Source organism: Hemiscyllium ocellatum, chromosome 12 (genome assembly GCF_020745735.1).
Source record: "Hemiscyllium ocellatum isolate sHemOce1 chromosome 12, sHemOce1.pat.X.cur, whole genome shotgun sequence".
Taxonomy (NCBI): Eukaryota; Metazoa; Chordata; class Chondrichthyes; order Orectolobiformes; family Hemiscylliidae; genus Hemiscyllium; species Hemiscyllium ocellatum.
In genome coordinates, this window is record NC_083412.1 from 50,787,527 (window position 1) to 50,804,770 (window position 17,244).

At 36.8% G+C, this 17,244-nt stretch overlaps 1 protein-coding gene across 3 annotated transcripts in view; it reads left to right on the forward strand.

The window, feature by feature from the left end:
• The window catches only part of epha6 (eph receptor A6), a 695,738-nt gene that overhangs the window by 426,813 nt on the left and 251,681 nt on the right, over nt 1–17,244 (forward strand). For all 3 annotated transcript variants that reach the window (XM_060833528.1, XM_060833529.1, XM_060833530.1), the window contains exon 5: nt 7,901–8,236. In XM_060833528.1, the coding sequence (XP_060689511.1) occupies nt 7,901–8,236 (336 nt within the window). The remainder of the gene's footprint in view (nt 1–7,900; nt 8,237–17,244) is intronic.

The window sequence follows — 17,244 nt, forward strand, 5'->3', positions numbered from 1 at the left end:
GTATTTGGAACAGCATAATTAAATCTAGTTGGATAGGGTGAGTTCCTTTGTGTCTCATTGTGTAATTTTGTGAATAAACTTTTTGTCTGTTTTACAATCTAGCTGTCAAGCTAGCTATCTTACTCCGGGTAATTTTCACCGTATGCTTACCGAAACAAATTGCAAAGTTAGATCGAGGGCTGCCTACTTAAGACTGTTTTGAGTGGCCTGGCCTAGTCCATAACATTACAGACTGAGTTAATCATTCTCTCTCACCCCTATACTTGAGAGAAAAAAAGTGGAAAACTGCTAGTGAGACAAGTTTCAACTGTGAAGAGTATCCGAATTTAGTCTAATATCTGCTTTGCGCAATATCCACATGGAGCAAAATCACTGAATGCTGATCAGAGATGATTATCTAAGTGAAATGCTCTTACCTGTCCAGCTAAGTTAAACATGGGATCTACGTAATTTGTTTTTGTGTGTTGCTCTCTGATGCTATCTTAGCAATTAGGGTAGACAACTACTGTATTCATACATGTATTTTTATTTAACATTTCTAAATATTTCAGATCATTAAATCATAAGGTGTTCAGCTGGTAAGACAATCTGCAGCAACACACCTGGATGAGATACATTTTGTGCTAATCTGCCAAACATCTTCAGTTAAAGTAAAAGTTCACTTTGAGCCACTGATGCTCCATGGCTAACTGCCCGTGGCTGATACAAAGTTGCTGTGCGTCATCTGTGTTGCAGTAAATGTTGTATACCCTGCGTTTTTTCATCAGAATAATAATGTAATCACCTCAGGAGATTTAATCCATCTCAGGAGAAAATCAAGTAATTTTGCTTTACTGAAATAGTTTGTTTGTCCCATCTGATCTTGAGCATTGTATTTTTCCCCAGATGAGTTATTTAGTCTAATTCCACTCCCTTGCTAGATTCCAATGATATTTAATGCTGCACTCAATCAAGCAGTTGTTTACCTCCCATTTCAAAGTATTTATTGACTTTGTTTCAACAATTGATTGTGTAGTGGAGAATTTCAAATCCTAATCATTCTTTCCCAAACAGCTTAATTTAAGTAGCACATCTACCCTTAAAAAAAACCCAATGTGCTCTATATGAGTGATATCAGTAGAATGCATCTGATTTCAAGTCACGGAGGAGGTATAGGACTAATTACCAACACCTTTTTCTAAGAGAATAAATTTGAGGCACAGCTTAAAAGCAGTGAGTTTTGGGTAAGATGATGTGTAATAAGGTAGATTTAATAAATGAAATCAGAGTAAAAAATCTCCTCGGAAATTGACCATATGAGAGGGAGGGACTTTGGTAGGGAAAAACAGTGCTAAGTTTAAATAGGGGAAATTACAAAGGATTGAGGGCAGAGCTGGCTGAAATGGATTGGAGAACACGTTTATCAACAAAATAATTAAAACAGACATTTAAGAAAATATGTCATGGCTCACAGCAAAGACAAATTCCAGTGAGAGAGAAGGGTTCTGGGAAGGGGCTAATAGAACCTTAGTTACCCAGGGATAGCACCAGATTGGAAGAAAAAGTTAGAATGCAGCAAAGATTAATGGTAATCTAGAGGATTGGACAAATGTTAAAAATCAGCAAAAGATAACCAAAAGAAAAGAAGAAAATAAAATTAGGGATGGAGGAGCCACAATGAAAATAGATTCCTTAGTGAATGATGCTTGGGAAATAAGTACTTTGCATTAGACTTCACAATAGAAGACATTAATAAAGATTGATAAGTCCCTTAGACCTAATGTGATATATCTTCGGAGATGAAAAGGAAATATCTACAGACATGGTACATGCACTGGTAGTAATCTTCAAGGAATGCTTAGATTCTGGAAAAGTCCCAGAAGACTGGATAACTGCCAATTTAACCCATACTGTAGACCAGTTAGCTTATGTGTATTATTGAGAAAATATCAGAGTCAGGGCTTTTAGAAATACATTTGATCAAGCAGAGTCAATATGGCTTCATGAAGGGGAAATCATTCCTGACAATGTTAACAAGAATTCATTCAAATGTAACAAGTAGGACAGAAAAAGAGGAAGTAAAATATAAATGTACAGCATTTGGATTTTCAGAAAGCATTTGATAAGATGTTACATATTAGACTGCTTAATGAGATAAGAGTCTATGGTGTTAGTGGTAGCAGGATCAGTGCTAGGGCCACATATATTTGCAATTTAGATTAATGATTTGGATGAGGAGAATGAACATCCTACAGGCAAGTTTGCAGATCACACAGAAATAGAGAAGAAGGCAAGTGGTGAGAAAGACACAAAGAGTGTGCAGAAAAACATAGATGGGTTAAGTGACTGGGCAAAAACTTGGCAGTTGGAATATAATGTGAGGTTATGCATTTTGGTAGGGAGAATAGAGGAGCTGAATATTATTTAAATGGAGAAACGCTGCACAATAGTACAGGACAGAGGGATATTGGAGTCCTCATCGATCAATCAGATCTAAGTTCAGCAGGTATATAGCAGGTAAATGGAATGTTGGCCTTTATTTCAAAGGGAATAGAACATACAAATAGGAAAGTTTTACTGTAACTGAACAAAGCACTAGTCAGACTACAGCTGGGAGACTTTGAACAGTTTTGGGACCCTTACCTAAGGAAGTGTATTGTGGCATTGTAGCCATGATGTGGAGGTGTTGGTGTTGGACTGGGGTAGACAAAGTTAAAAATCACACAACACGAGGTTAAAATCCAACAGGTTTATTTGGAAGTGCAAATTTCAGACCGCTGCTCCTTTGTCAGGTACCTGATGAAGGAGGAGCATTCCGAAAGCTTGTGCTTCCAAATGAACCTATTGGACTATAATCTGGTATTCTGGAATTTTAGGCAGTCCAGAAAATGTTGACTAGACTGAAATCAGGTACGGGACAGCTGAAGTTTGAGGAGAGACTTAGTAGATTGGGCCTGTACTTGTTAGATCATAGAAGAATGAGAAGGGACCTTATTGAAACATTCAAGGCCTTGGAGGACCTGACAGGGTAGGTGCAGAACAGTTGTTTTCCTTTGAGTCTAGGAAAGAAGGGCAAAAGCTCAGAATAAGAGGTTGCCTATTTAAGATAGATTTCAGGAGGAAAATCTTCCTCACAGGGTTGTGAATCTGTAGAATTCTTTACCACAGCAAGCATGTTGAGGCTGGACCACTAGGTATATTCAAGGCTGAAACAGACAGATTTTTAACCAGTCAGAGAATCAAAGATTATGAGGAAAAAGCAGGAAAGTAGATTTGAGGGCTAACATATCAGTAAGGAGGTTATTGAACAATGGAGCATATTTTATGGGCTGAATGGCTTACTTTTGCTCCTATGTGTTATGGTCTTAATCAAATTGAGCGGCACAGTGGTTAGCACTGCTGCCTTACAGCACCAGAAACCAGGGTTCAATTCCCGCCTCGGGCAACTGTCTGTGTGGAGTTTGTACGTTCTCCATGTGTCTGCGTGGGTTTCCTCCGAGTGCTCCGGTTTCCTCCCACAGTCCAAAAATGTGCAGGTTAGGTGAATTGGCCATGCTAAATTGCCCATAGTGTTAGATGAAGGGGTAAATGTAGGGGAGTGGCTCTGGGTGGGTTGCTCTTCGAAGGGTTGGTGTGGACTTGTTGGGCCAAAGGGCCTGTTTCCATGCTGTAAGTAATCTAATCCAAAAAAAATTGTTAGTTTGAATGTAGTTGGTTCTGGTTGTAGATTACGGCTGTAGTCAGATGCTGAAGGCAGAGATTTTGGTTCGAACTGTCAGGTTGGTATACATTGGAGAATTAGTTGTGTTGGTAGTTAAGTTGAGTCGGGTTGTGAAGGGGTGTACACGAGTGGTTAGTAGGTAGTCTGGTCACATCAGTTGGGTACTTGGATGATTGGTGGGTTTTGGGGGGAGCAGCAGTGATTGTAATGTTAGGTTGTGTGACACAGTTGGTCAACCAGCTTTTAACTGTTAGATATTAATGGGTAGGTGTTCAGGTCAGTCCATATATTTCGCCCAAGTCTCTATCTGAATCTTCGGGTTAGTAACATAATGCAGCAGGAAGTCAGAGCACTGAATATTGAAATTCCCAGGGCAATTCCTGCAAATGTCTAGCATCAGGACTTCTACGGGGCGGGGGACTGTTACTAATCTTTCAGCATGTGTCCTATCTCCATTGATCTGGAGACCAGAAGATAGGGACCATGGTCACTATTTGTTCTGTTGTAATGCTTTATAACCTTGATTTCCATTAAAGGATCATCCCTTCACTGGTCTAGTGAAGAAAAATGAGATCATCTCAGGTGCCTGTTCATAGGCTCACCACCATCTTTTCAAGGGCCAATAGGTAATAAATGCCAATGCCCGCATCCCTTAAATGAGTAGATAAAAAAAACAAAGTTATTGCTTATCAAATTGTAGTCAAGTTGCTGAAACTGTTTACATTCTCCAAGTTTTTCCATAAAATTGGGTAGCTTAAAATAATAAACACTCCTTTGGTTGTGGCCAATATAAGATGTGCACAAGTTAAAATGTATTTTTTAATTGTTATTCTCTGCCATCAGGTAGGAAGCTGTTTGCATTTTTAATGGATTTGCTTCATTTTTGCTGCCATCCCTAATGTGTACATGTAAACATTTGGTATGCTCTTCACTGCCATTTACAAGTTCCCTTTTTAAAGTTTATTTTGTCTAACTTAGTATAATGTGAAATATACAAATGTAAACTTGGAATTTAACATAAAAAGTGTGAACATTTGTAACTGAAAAAATGCATGTTACCTAAAAAATACCAATATTTATTTTTATATTTGATATTTATTGATTTACGTTGGTTGAAGACTGAAAACTGACCAACATAATATGGTTTGTGCTTCACCTCATTTCTTTACCTTGATGAAAGGCTTCTCTATGTCATTGGGTTGAAATCCAAATTGATCTAGATATTTCAATGTGTTACACTTACATAATTTGCTCCACAGTATTTCCATGATTTGAGGAATAGGATTTCATTGTTTAAGGTCTGGCTGTAAATAAAGAAGTTCAAAGATATAGAACACAGCAGAGTTGGAGTATTTGGTATGTTGTAAAACTGGAGGATGTTATGTTGGAGAGGCTGGGAAAGCTGTGAAATAATTAGAACGTGATGAGAAGTTAAAAATTGAGGCATGATTAGAGAAATACACAATATAGGTTGATGAACATAAGGATGATGGGCGAATGAGATTTGGCATGATTCAGGACTCAGGTAAGAGGTTTGGGGGGACTGAAGTTTACAGAGAGTAGATGCTTTTGAGATGAACCAGGAATGTATTGGAATAATTGAGATTCGAGATAAGAAAAGCATAAATAGGGATTTCAAAAGCATGATGCAGAAACCATGATGCAGTCTCCATGTCAATTATAATTTTGTAAATTTTCATTGAAAGTAAAGAAGTCATGATAACCTAGCTGAGTGTAAAAGATGTCACATTAGACCCAAGGCTAGTCACACCTCAGCCAGGTACCTGAAATGGAGATAAAAGAGAAAAATGAATAAATCCCATCAGTACAAGGAAAGTACATTGTTTCCTACAGAGCTTATACCTTCCTCCAGACAGCTGAAGACTGTGTTAACATGGGTGGTCTCTACCTGATCCAAGGGAAAGAGGCATTGCCCCCTCTTCACCACACCCATCCAGCAGGATATTCCGGACCTTGCCCAGCCACTGGGGCTTGTCTCTGTGCACACAAGATTTTAAATAGGGCACTTTATGCAGGGGCTGTTGGTGAATTCTGGAATATTGACTGAGGGGCGAATTGTTGTGAGAGTAGCGTGTGGTAAGCTGAGGCATAAGTCGGAGATGAGAGAAGCCATAAAGGCGTAGTAAAGAATTATTTTGATGAGTTTGGTAAGGTATGGTGAGACAACTCACTAGACTCAAAAACTTGGACTTCACCCAAAAACTTCACCCCACTGTATTTTCCACATGTTTGCAAGAAGTTATTCTTGTTTATAGTTTAATGCATTTTGCGGCTTACATAAAAATCAGAAATTTCAACTGAGGAATTAAGGGGAACCAAAATCAGAAAATAACTAAATATGAATGTTATTCAAAGTCAAATAATTCAATTAATGCATTTACTGCATTAAGTTACCAAATTTATCGGTAGTCCTTAACCCTGCTGGAAATGAGAATCTTCTATTTTGCTCTTAAAACTTTTCTAAACAAATAGGGAAAATGTTTATTTCTTATGTTACCCTACACTTGTGTCTCACTGTTTAATTCTTGGTGGAATTGAAGACAGTACTATTGATTAAATTTGCACAACTTGTTATTCAATTATATCTTGTATGTGATTTGTTATTTTTTGTGATACAGTTTATGCATAAATATGTATGTTGACAATTAATTGTTAAAAATTTGATGAAAAATCTGCATTAGTTGAGTGTGACATTAATGGGAATCAATTCTCAAAGTTTGAAGGAGTAGTATTCTTGCAACTTGACTTTTGTATCAAAGTAGTTAAGTGCTTAATTACAAATTAAGTACAAATTACAGTCAAGATGTAACTTGTGCAACAATTAGCCCTAAAAGAAAGAATGTATTATTTTCTTGAATAATGTCCATGGGAGTTGAACCCTAACTTCCATTTTAAGATCATTAACATAAGAGGAGGAGCAGTTCATCATTCTGGACTAGAATTGAATGATTTCTGAATTATAAAAGAAGAAAGTTTTGTTTTAAAGAAACCAGCCACCTCACTACTTAATTTTAAATTGCAATTGTTGTATTTCAATTTGTCTAACCATTGTGCCTTAATATATATTGTTTCTCTTATGCCAGTTCTTATTGATTTGGGAGGTTGTTTATGGCCAGGAAATGGAATATAAAAATGCAGGAGATTTTAATACAGTTTTATAGAGCTTTGGCAAATCTGTATCTCAGGTACAATTATAGTCTTTTTTTTATTAGAAAGGAAATGTTTGCATTAGAAGCAATTCTGAGGAGCTTGAGTTCTGGGATGAAGAGGTTGACTAATGAGGAAAGGTTGAACAGTTTGGACTTGCATCCTTTGGGGTTTGGAAGAACAAGAGCTGATCTTATTGAAACATACACAATCCTGATAGGGTAAATGTTGAAAAAATGTTTCTGCCTTTGGGCCAGACTAGAATTCCATGAGACAATTTAAAAATAAGCTTTTTCAAATTTATGATGAAGATAATGAGAATATTTTATTTCTCAGAGGGTCTTTAGTCTGTGGAATTCCTTTTGGCAGAAAGCAGTGGAGGTATGTTATTGAATATTTCTAAGACTAATCTGGTAGAGTACAGATTTACACAAGAGTCAAAGGATATTGGGTGGTGGAGTGGAGGGGGTTAGATTTGATGGGGAAGTAAAGGCCACAGTCTGATCAACCAGTGATCTAAACAATTGATGGAGCAGGATTGAGGGGCCAAATACTCCTCCTCCGAATTTACATGTTTACATGAAATGAAACATTTCTGCTGAAAGGCTGGAATCTTTATTGAGAACAGATACAGCAAATGGATCATTCAACTGAATCCACACAATTTTTTAGTGCAACTTTTTACCGTTGTACATTGAAGGTATAAGAGGAAATTGTGGACTAAAGCTGCTTTGGTACTAATACATACTTCTGTATAAAAATGTTGAATAGGTGATATCACAGAAAAGGTCAAGCGTGTAGTATAGTTCCAGAACTCTTTTGGCAAGTTAATATTACATCCTCCATGTGATTTAAAGGTAGAAAATGATATGGTAGCCTCCAACTCTTACTAGATATTATTCTGTATCATAATTCTAAAGGCTCAGGAAAGTACAGAGATCTTCATTTGATTGATTAAACTAACTAGAATGGTTGGAAAATGATACAGCTAGAGTAACTTTAACATGCTGTGTTCCTTTTTTCTATCCCCAGGACCTCCTTCCACCCCTCGAAATGTCATTTTCAACATTAATGACTCATCGCTAATCCTTGAGTGGAGTCCACCAGTAGATACAGGGGGACGGAAAGATCTCACCTATAATGTCATCTGTAAGATGTGTGGCTTAGACCCTAAGAAGTGCTCGCTCTGTGGAGGAGGCGTACGTTTTGTACCTCGCAACACAGGCTTGACAAATACTTCAGTGACTGTTGTTGACTTTCTTGCCCACATGAATTACACATTTGAGATTGAGTCAGTGAATGGAGTCTCCAGTGAGAGCACGGTTCCCAGGCAGTATGCTATTCTCACCATAGTCACTAATCAAGCTGGTAAGCCACCTTTTGTGTCTTTTTCTTTGCAGCATTTGTTCTCAGACTAATGGTCACTTGGTATTGCTGTGGTTGCTATACTACATAGCAAAAGTAACTGGGAATAAGTTTCACTAGTTTATTGAGTATTGCTTAACCCTGATGTTGTAACCATCAAAGATAGAAATTCGGACTATGTGCTAACTATTCATGTAGCAAACTGCATAAAGAATAACTGTTATCAAATTTGTTTTTATAACCATTACAAATGTTTCATGTAGAACAACTCAATTCCTAACTCGACAGCTGGATCTAACTTTGAAAGCATAATATTTGGAGATGATTATTGCAACCATCTCTATTTGTTCATTAGAAACCGTTATATATAACTATATAACACATAAGGTGTCGGCCATTGTGCAGTGGGTAGTGTGCACTTTTGTTTCCAAGTCAGAAAGTAATAGTTCATTCCTCTCTAAAATTTAAGGCTAACAGTCTAGTCCACTACTGAGTGAGTATTGCACTGTCAGCGGAGCTATCTTCTGATGAGATATTAAACCAAAGTTTTCCTCTCATATGGATGGAAAATTTCCAATACCTGTATTTCCAGGAAGAGCATAGAAATTATCCTTGTTCTGGCTAATATTTATCTCTTAATCTTCATCCTTATCCCACAACGTTATTTGTGGAACTTACTGTATTCAAGTCGGCTGCCATATTTTGTACCTTACACCAGTGATTATTGTACTTCACTGGCTGTGAAGTTTCTTTGGAACTTCCTGGGTCTATTAAAGACAATTGTCTTCTTAAAAAATTCCATTTTTATTATGTCCTTATTCCAGGACATTTCTGATTTATGTTGTTACAATCCGATTGTAAACAAAGGGATTGATTTAAGCCAGGAGTTAACCTATCCTATTATTCTTAGTACACTTTGTTACCCCATATCTTTCCAGAATATGGAGTTCCAGATCATTTACCAGAATGTATTACTCCGCTCAGGTCAGATATCTCAAACTTTGTTATAGATTTAAGCACAGAATGTCAGCTCACAGCCCAGTGCAGTATAATGGGCGGGCTGCTCTCATGGATGCTGCCTTTCAGAAATTAAATCAAAGTGAACGTAATGAATTCTAGGGCACTGCTGAAGAGAGAGAGCAGGAAATCCTCCTGCTATCCAGCATTATGTACATTTATAATAATTTCTAAATTATTTATATTTATTGTTAAAAATTATTGATGATTCAGATGTATTATTGATCCCAGGATTAATAGTGCAAATCCTTATTAGGTTAAAAGTACTGAACATTGCAAATGACGCTCAAGCTTTTGTATAATTTCTAAACTGCATGCAAAAGAGTTTGTGTCTACCGCTTTCTTGTTTCTTCACTCTTTTACTGGAATTATGGTATGGCATTAGGAAAAACGTGAACCTGGAGCACTGTGGCTGATCTGGTTTTCAATAGTTTGATTGATCAGTGCTTTATTATATTAGCTAGTTCTCTATTATATGTAACTATACTTGATTGTATATTAGAAAGCTAATTTATGAGTGAAGAAGAACTAGTTTCCAGCTGAGACCATGTGTTGAAATCCTGTTACGTCTGAGATATTTTAAAGTACTTTTAATAAATTTGCTGTTGACTTGAATCTAATATCATTTTTACATTGTTCTGAGATAAATTAAAGATAAGATAGTAGCAAACTGATGAATGCATAACAGAAATTTGTGACAAGGTTGAGAATAATTTAATTTACCAGCTCAAGAAACACTTGTTTCTCTATCAGACGATTTCCCCATATCACAGAGCATTGGATTTCAAGGTTCAAGATCTACTTACTCTCTAATGTGGCAGCTATATGTAAAAAAGTGATACCTGTATGTTGTTTTGCAGCAGAATGCCAGATAATTTTAAAACAGCTCACTAAAAATACATTTACATTTACAGAGCAATAACTACTCTCAAAAAATAGTTCAAGCCACAGGGCAGCACGGTGGCACAGTGGTTAGCACTGCTGCCTCACAACGCCAGAGACCCAGGTTCAATTCCCACCTCAGGCAACTGTCTGTGTGAAGTTTGCACATTCTCTCCGTGTCTGCATGGGTCTCCTCCAGGTGCTCCAGTTTCCTCCCACAGTCCAAAAATGTGCAGGTTAGGTGAATTGGCCATGCTAAATTGCACATGGTGTTAGGTAAAGGGGTTGCTCTTTGGAGCAACCTCTTTGGAGGGTTGGAGTGGACTTGTTGGGCCGAAGGGCCTGTTTCTGCATTGTAAGTAATCTAATCTAAAGAAAAGTGTCACCATCAAACCATCATTCCATCAGAAATCCCAGTGAATCCATCAAACAGTATGCGGCAGTGTTATAGCAATTTCCCAATTTTAATTTGTGGGATGTGGGTGTCGCTGGCTGGCCAGCATTTACTACCCATCCCTTTCTGCCTTCTTGAACTGCTGTAGTCCATGTGCTGCAGGTAGATCTACAATGACCATAGGGAGGGAATTCCAGGATTTTGACCCAGCGATAGTGAAGGAATGATGATGGTGAGTGGCTTCGAAGGTAAATTGCAGGTGTTGGTGTTCCCATGTGTCTGCTGCTCTAGTCTTTCTGGATGGAAGTGGTTGTGGGGTTGGGAAGATGCTATCTGAAGATCTTTGTTGAATTTCTGCATCTTGTAGATAGTAAACACTGTTGCTACTGAACATCAGTGGTGAAAGGAACAAATGTTTGTGGATGTGATATCAGTCAAACCACAAACATCCAAGCCATCCACCACCCACTCTCAGTCGCAGCAGTGATGCTCCCAATATAAATTTGGTACATCAGCAAATCAGATAATTTATGACAAATTAATTGATAAGGCTGCAATCTAAAACATCGCATGGCAAATAATCTAACTTTGGAAAAAAATCCTGCCCTTGATTGTCCACATTGAATCAGCTGTCATTGAATCATTGAGTCATGATGTCACAATGTTCTGTAGAGTGTGAGGGAACATGTGCCACTCATCCTCTGAGTGGAAGCATCTTGAAAAGGTTGTTGAAGAAATGGACTTCTTCAGTTCAACACACAAAAGAGTCTCTTCTTAAGAGTGAAGCACAGCACATACATCGCATTACAAAATGAATAGTCCAGAAATATATACAAATACCACAAAAAGACACAATCAGGATGAGAGACAATTCCAGTGCGAGGAGGACTGTCTGACTTTCATTTGGACTGCCTTCTCCCCTGCTGATAGATCTATGAATGTGCAACAGTGAATGAGCTTCCAAAAATAATCTATGTGACAATCCCTTTGTGAGCCCCACTTTGTTTTAGACATGTACTGGACAAAAAGAGAAGTTTCATTAATATTGAGTAGAATTTTGCCAGCAATGGAACAGTGAGAGTGCACATTTGAAACCGCACAGTTGAGCACCCCTACCAAGTTCCAAGGATGATAAAGATTTCAGCATGACTGATGGATCAAAGATTCATATTAATACGTACAGGATCAACATTTAGTCACCAAAAGGGCCGAGAGGAGCACGTGAATATGTGGATACATTTCTCTTTCTTTGGTAAAGTTGCTTATCTTCATCTGATTGATCAGACAGAACCAGAATGTCAAATTTACAAAGCAATTTGCAAATTTAATTGACCTTAGTATTTTAAAAACTATTATTTTACTTGGAGAAAACTAACGAGTTGAACTTTAAGAAATTATTTAATTGAAGAATATGTCTCTAGTTAAAAAGGGAAAAAAAATAATGTTCAATCATTTGATTGATGAATGTTTGATTGTTAGTCAACTCTCCAGTCTATGTAACTATATTTGACTTCCCCACCATCAGGAACATCTTTCCTACATCTAACCTGTCTGTTCCAGTTGGATTTCATTGGTTTCTGTGAGACACCTCCTCATTCTTCTAAACTCCAGTCAATACAACCCTAACTGATTCCAGCTCACCTCATATGACAGTCCTGACATCACAGGAATCAATTTGATAAACCTTTGTTGCATTCTGTGTACAGCAAGACCATCAGATAGGAAGACCAAAACTGCACACAATATTCCAGATGTAGCCCCACCAATGCTCTGAATAATTGTTCATTGTTCCTGAACTCAAGTCTTTTCAGTATGAAGACTAACATACAGTTTGCCTTCTTTACTGCCTGCTGTACCTGCACACTTACTTTCTTAAGGAGATAGTTAAGCTCCACTGAATGTCTCAGGAACCTTTTATTTATTCATTTGTGGGATGTGGGTGTTGCTGGCTGGCTGGCATCTATTGCCTGTCCCTAATCAATTGGATTAAAGAAAGAAAATTGGGCAGTTTATACAGCTGACTGCTGATTTGTTTCCATTTGCTTTTTGCTGTTGATAAAGTTTTGACTTATCCCCCTTAGTTCTGTACTCCTAGCTAATTCCATGGTGCAAAGCAGTTATAATTAAGTTTAGATAAAGAAAATCAGGCTCATATGTCATAAGAGTTCCCTTGGAAGTTCCTTGTAGTTTAAGTGCTCCCAAGAGGAACTCTGTCAGTGCATTCTTAAAATATATGTGAATTCTATCCATTGAATGATCAGTGTTTGTTAACTGATTTACCTCCTCAAAGACTTCCGGTGGATTTGAGAGGTGTGGCTTACTGTAATGCGGCACCCTTTTATGATCATCATTCACTTTTCAGCACTTGAAACTACTCTTGAGTAATTCCCTATTACAAATATTCAAGAAAATTAATGTTTTTTTTATAAATCAGAATTCTAAATTGTTATCATAAACTGTTGATATACAGGTATTTGTAAATTTCTTAACCACAGCTTTATACATTTAGACAATTACAGTTACAAACATTGTGTATTTATTATGCATATCTGAAATGTTTCATTTGAGAATTTCTTTTAACACATCCATTAGTTAGTGTTATGATTCGTGGTTCTCTTTTGTTATATACATAACCATAGATATTTGATGATGATCCCTGAAGGGTTATTTGTTATGTAATTTTCGTTACCCTTGCATTTCAGTTATAGTGTTCTTGTATTTAATTTGCAACTCAGCATTAACTCTGTACAGTTTACGATTATTAGATTACAAAATTAGATTCAAAGATCAAAAATAAAAACCTATTAAGCAACTTAAAATAATTAAGAACTCCATAAATAGTATCAACAAATGAATATTGAATTCTGCAATATCATTAAATAAATGGTATTATCACTAGACTAATAATCCAGAGACCCAGGTAAAATTGTTAGGTCCCAGGTTCAAATTCCACCAGCGAAAATGGTAGAATTTGATTTCATGAATGATTACTATGAATCCATTGTTGATTGTCAGAAACCCCCATCTGGCTCACTAATGTCCTTTAGGGAAGGAAATCTGCCATCCTTACCCAGTCTGATCTACAACAGATTCCAGACCTAGAATATTATAGTTGACTCTCAACTGCCGTCTCAGCAAATAGAGATGGGCAATAAATGCTGGTCTGGTCAGCGATATTAACACCCTGTGAATTAATACAAAAAAATCAAAAGGAAGACTTCAAACTCGTTCACATAACTGATTTGCATTTCTTTATATTTGGTAAAACTTAGACTTGTTCAGAATTCAGTTCATTTATATTTAAGTGATGACATACAAATCAGCTTTCCACCAATTCAAGTCTCAAAAGATGGAAATGCTACTTGCAAAAAGTTGCTTTAATTTTTTTGTGTGTTACTGGCCATTTTATTTGATAATTAGAGGTGTATGTTTAATTTCCATATTGATCAATGAATATGAGTAGTCACAGTTTGCTTGCATTCCTGACATTGGTGGTCTGATCCTAATTGCCATTTGGTGTGCTGTCATCACCTTCCTGGTGGCATTAAGTTCACTACGTAGAGAAACTTTCCCTCGTGTGAACTTAATGTAACCCACTTTAGCCATTTTAGATTAAACATTGCTGAAAAAGGCAAAATGTTTTTGAATATTTTTTGTCTTTCACTCATCAGGACAGAATCATGAGAATGCTAAATCTAAAAAGGCACAATTTGTATTGCTTAAGAAGAGGGTGCTGATTAGTAAATGGACTCTGGTTGGTAGAGGTGGTGTCATGGAAAATGCAGTAAGGAAAAGATAACTGCCAAACTTCTGTTCAAATTCAAACGAGGCAGGTTGATTGTAATTGATGAAAGTATTGCAATCGGGAATGTACCAGGGAATGGCCATGTCCCCTTTGAGACTGGCTGTTCCTACAATTCTGTCCTGTTGAATGCAAGTTGAAAAGCTTCAACAGCATCTTCCTTTGCTCAGCAATACTCAAGTTCAGTACCAACAAGTGACAATTTTAGGTTAATTAAATGTGAAACATACAAAAACAGAAATTACTGGAGAAATTCAGCAGGTCTGGTAGCATCTGTGGAAAGAAAACAGAGTTAATGTTTTGAATGCACTGACTTCTTCAAGGCCGTTTTGAATTTCTCTTGCTGAGTTTCTCCAGCAATTTCTGTTTTTGTTTGTTTCAGAACTCTAGCATCTGCAGTTCTTTGTTTCATTAAAGCAAATGTGGGATGGTTCAAATAATAAACTCTGAGCCTTCTATTACCAAACATCATGAATTTAAGCCCTCACTTGAGGATCAATACACATTAACCGGGCTTATACATCAGTACAATATTGAGGGAGTGTTACATCATTGAAGGCATGATTTTTTGCTTAGATATTAGGCAAATCTGGCTTGTTTCTTCCAATGTTTCCTGCAGGCATAAAAACATTATTCAAAGAGGAGCATTGACATCTGGTACTATCCTGGTTAAAATCAATTTCATACCAAAATATATTAACTGATCAATGTGGTTCATTGCATTTTACTGTGTGCCAAATATCTGCTGTATTTGTCAACATAACAACAATGATGTAAAGAAAATTTTAATAATCAATGTATCTGTTTATCCTTTTATGTCCATAAAATGATGCACAAAGGAGCAGAATGCTTCCTTCAGCTTCCAAAATATTCTCTATTTCTTAAACAGCGTGACATGTAATGTTTATGTTTAGTGGCTCTATTCAACGTTAAGTCAAGATGATACATTCTTTCAGAAAGATGAAGGGTTATACCTCGTAATGAATGGTATGCGTTTCTGCTGCTGAGGTTGATGTGCGATTTATAATGCTACAAATATTTCATGTCATACAAAGTGAGCTCCAGGTCAATCATGCTTTAATTGTTTTTGGTGACAAAACTGAAAAGACTGGAAAAAATGTGCATCTTTCAGACTGAAACTCAGCCAGTAACAACCAACAGAACTTTCTACCAATTTGTAAAGTTTGTGTGTGATACATGGATTGTGAGGGATAAAGTTTCATATCCTATGTTAATTTGAGCGCTCATCCTCATTGAACTAGTAAGAACTTGCTGCTGCAAGTAGATATTATTCACTGATTTTCGATGTTTGGTACTCTATTACTGGTTATTTATTTTAAACAAAAAACAGTAGAGTGATACTCATTGTTCAGTTGCTGAAATAGGTAGTTAAATCAATTTGTCATTCTGAAAGATAAAAACACAGTAGACAATAGACATTCAACTGTTTCTTTCCCAAAAATCTTTATTTTATCGTTATATTAAGCACAATATTAACTGATTGTAATAGCATTGTTCAAAGTATCTAATTCTATGTAATTTGTGCAAGCTAATTTTTCTTCATTGTTAGTGATATCTCAGCTGTTCTCCTAATAGATATGAATGTGATATTCATTTCTTTCAGTTTTTTAGCAAGCTAATTTTTCTGAGGTATTGATTTGTAAGTCAAATAAGATGAGTAATCACATTGAATAACAATTAGAGGAAAGTGAAATGTCCTTGAGAATGGGTTGTAATCATAAATCTGTAAGCTACAATTGGTGATATATAAATGATTTCGTTCTGAAAAATAATTAATAATCATAGCCTATTGTATTTAACTGTATTTAAATCAAATTGACTGAAGACTCGTATCTGATTGTGGGAGCCAGAAAGTTATCAAGAGTTGATACTTGGTACTTCAGCTTGAAGGTCATTTCAAAGGCTGCTACATTTAATATTCACATCCTAGGCTCTCCCATCATTGGCAATGGGCATAAAGATCTTATATCTTCTATTATTTATTTAATTGCTCACGACCACTTCGGAAGGAAGTCAGATGGACCATCTGGCATTGACCAAGCCATCAGAAATAACAATGGCAATTCAGCCCCGTCAACGTTGGTAACTCCTCCTTGCCAAAATCTGAGAGCTAGTGCCAAAATCAGAAGGAATGTCTCACAGACAAGTCAAGCAACAGCTTATGTATTCAAACTCTCAGAATTCAGAAGAAATTTTCTGGTTTAACCAGAAGAGTATCACTGACTAAAAAATATAATGTTTATTGCATTTACAGCAACTGTTTTTAGATTACATGGAAATGACTGTTGGGACCACGCTTGCACATGTCTGTCTCCCTCCTTACAGTACCTGCTTTACTCTGAACAACTCCCAATGATATTTTCACATTGGGTTATGGGAGCAGTTCCAAGACCAAATTGAGCTGGTGAGGTGACCAGTCATCAATGACTTCATGAGTCAAACCACTACAATTTTTAAAAGTCCAAATTCTAATTACAGAAATAGCTTGAGGTAGGGATGAAAAAAATGAAACTTAGATCACCATAAAGGAAAACTTACATATTCTGAGTGGAGAGCTGGGAAATATTACTAAGCAAATGTTTTAAAGCAGATAAGGTGGATACCGGGTAATCCAAGATGGAGGATGGGAAAAATTTCTGGCTGTAACAGCTGCTCCTTTTTTTGAGGTGTTTTAGGTGCTGGACGTGATTTCCTCGAATTCCAGGAGAAGCAATTACAGTCTTATATGCTGTTGCATTGTTTTGGAACTTTTGGAGAAAAAAAAGTCAAAACAACAGCAGTTTTAAAAGGGAGAAGAACAGACAAAGGAAGCACATGGTGAGGGCAGTGCAGGGGAGAGAGAGAGAGAAAAAAAACCTGCACTGTTACTGCTTTTGCTGTTTTGAATTCACGTAA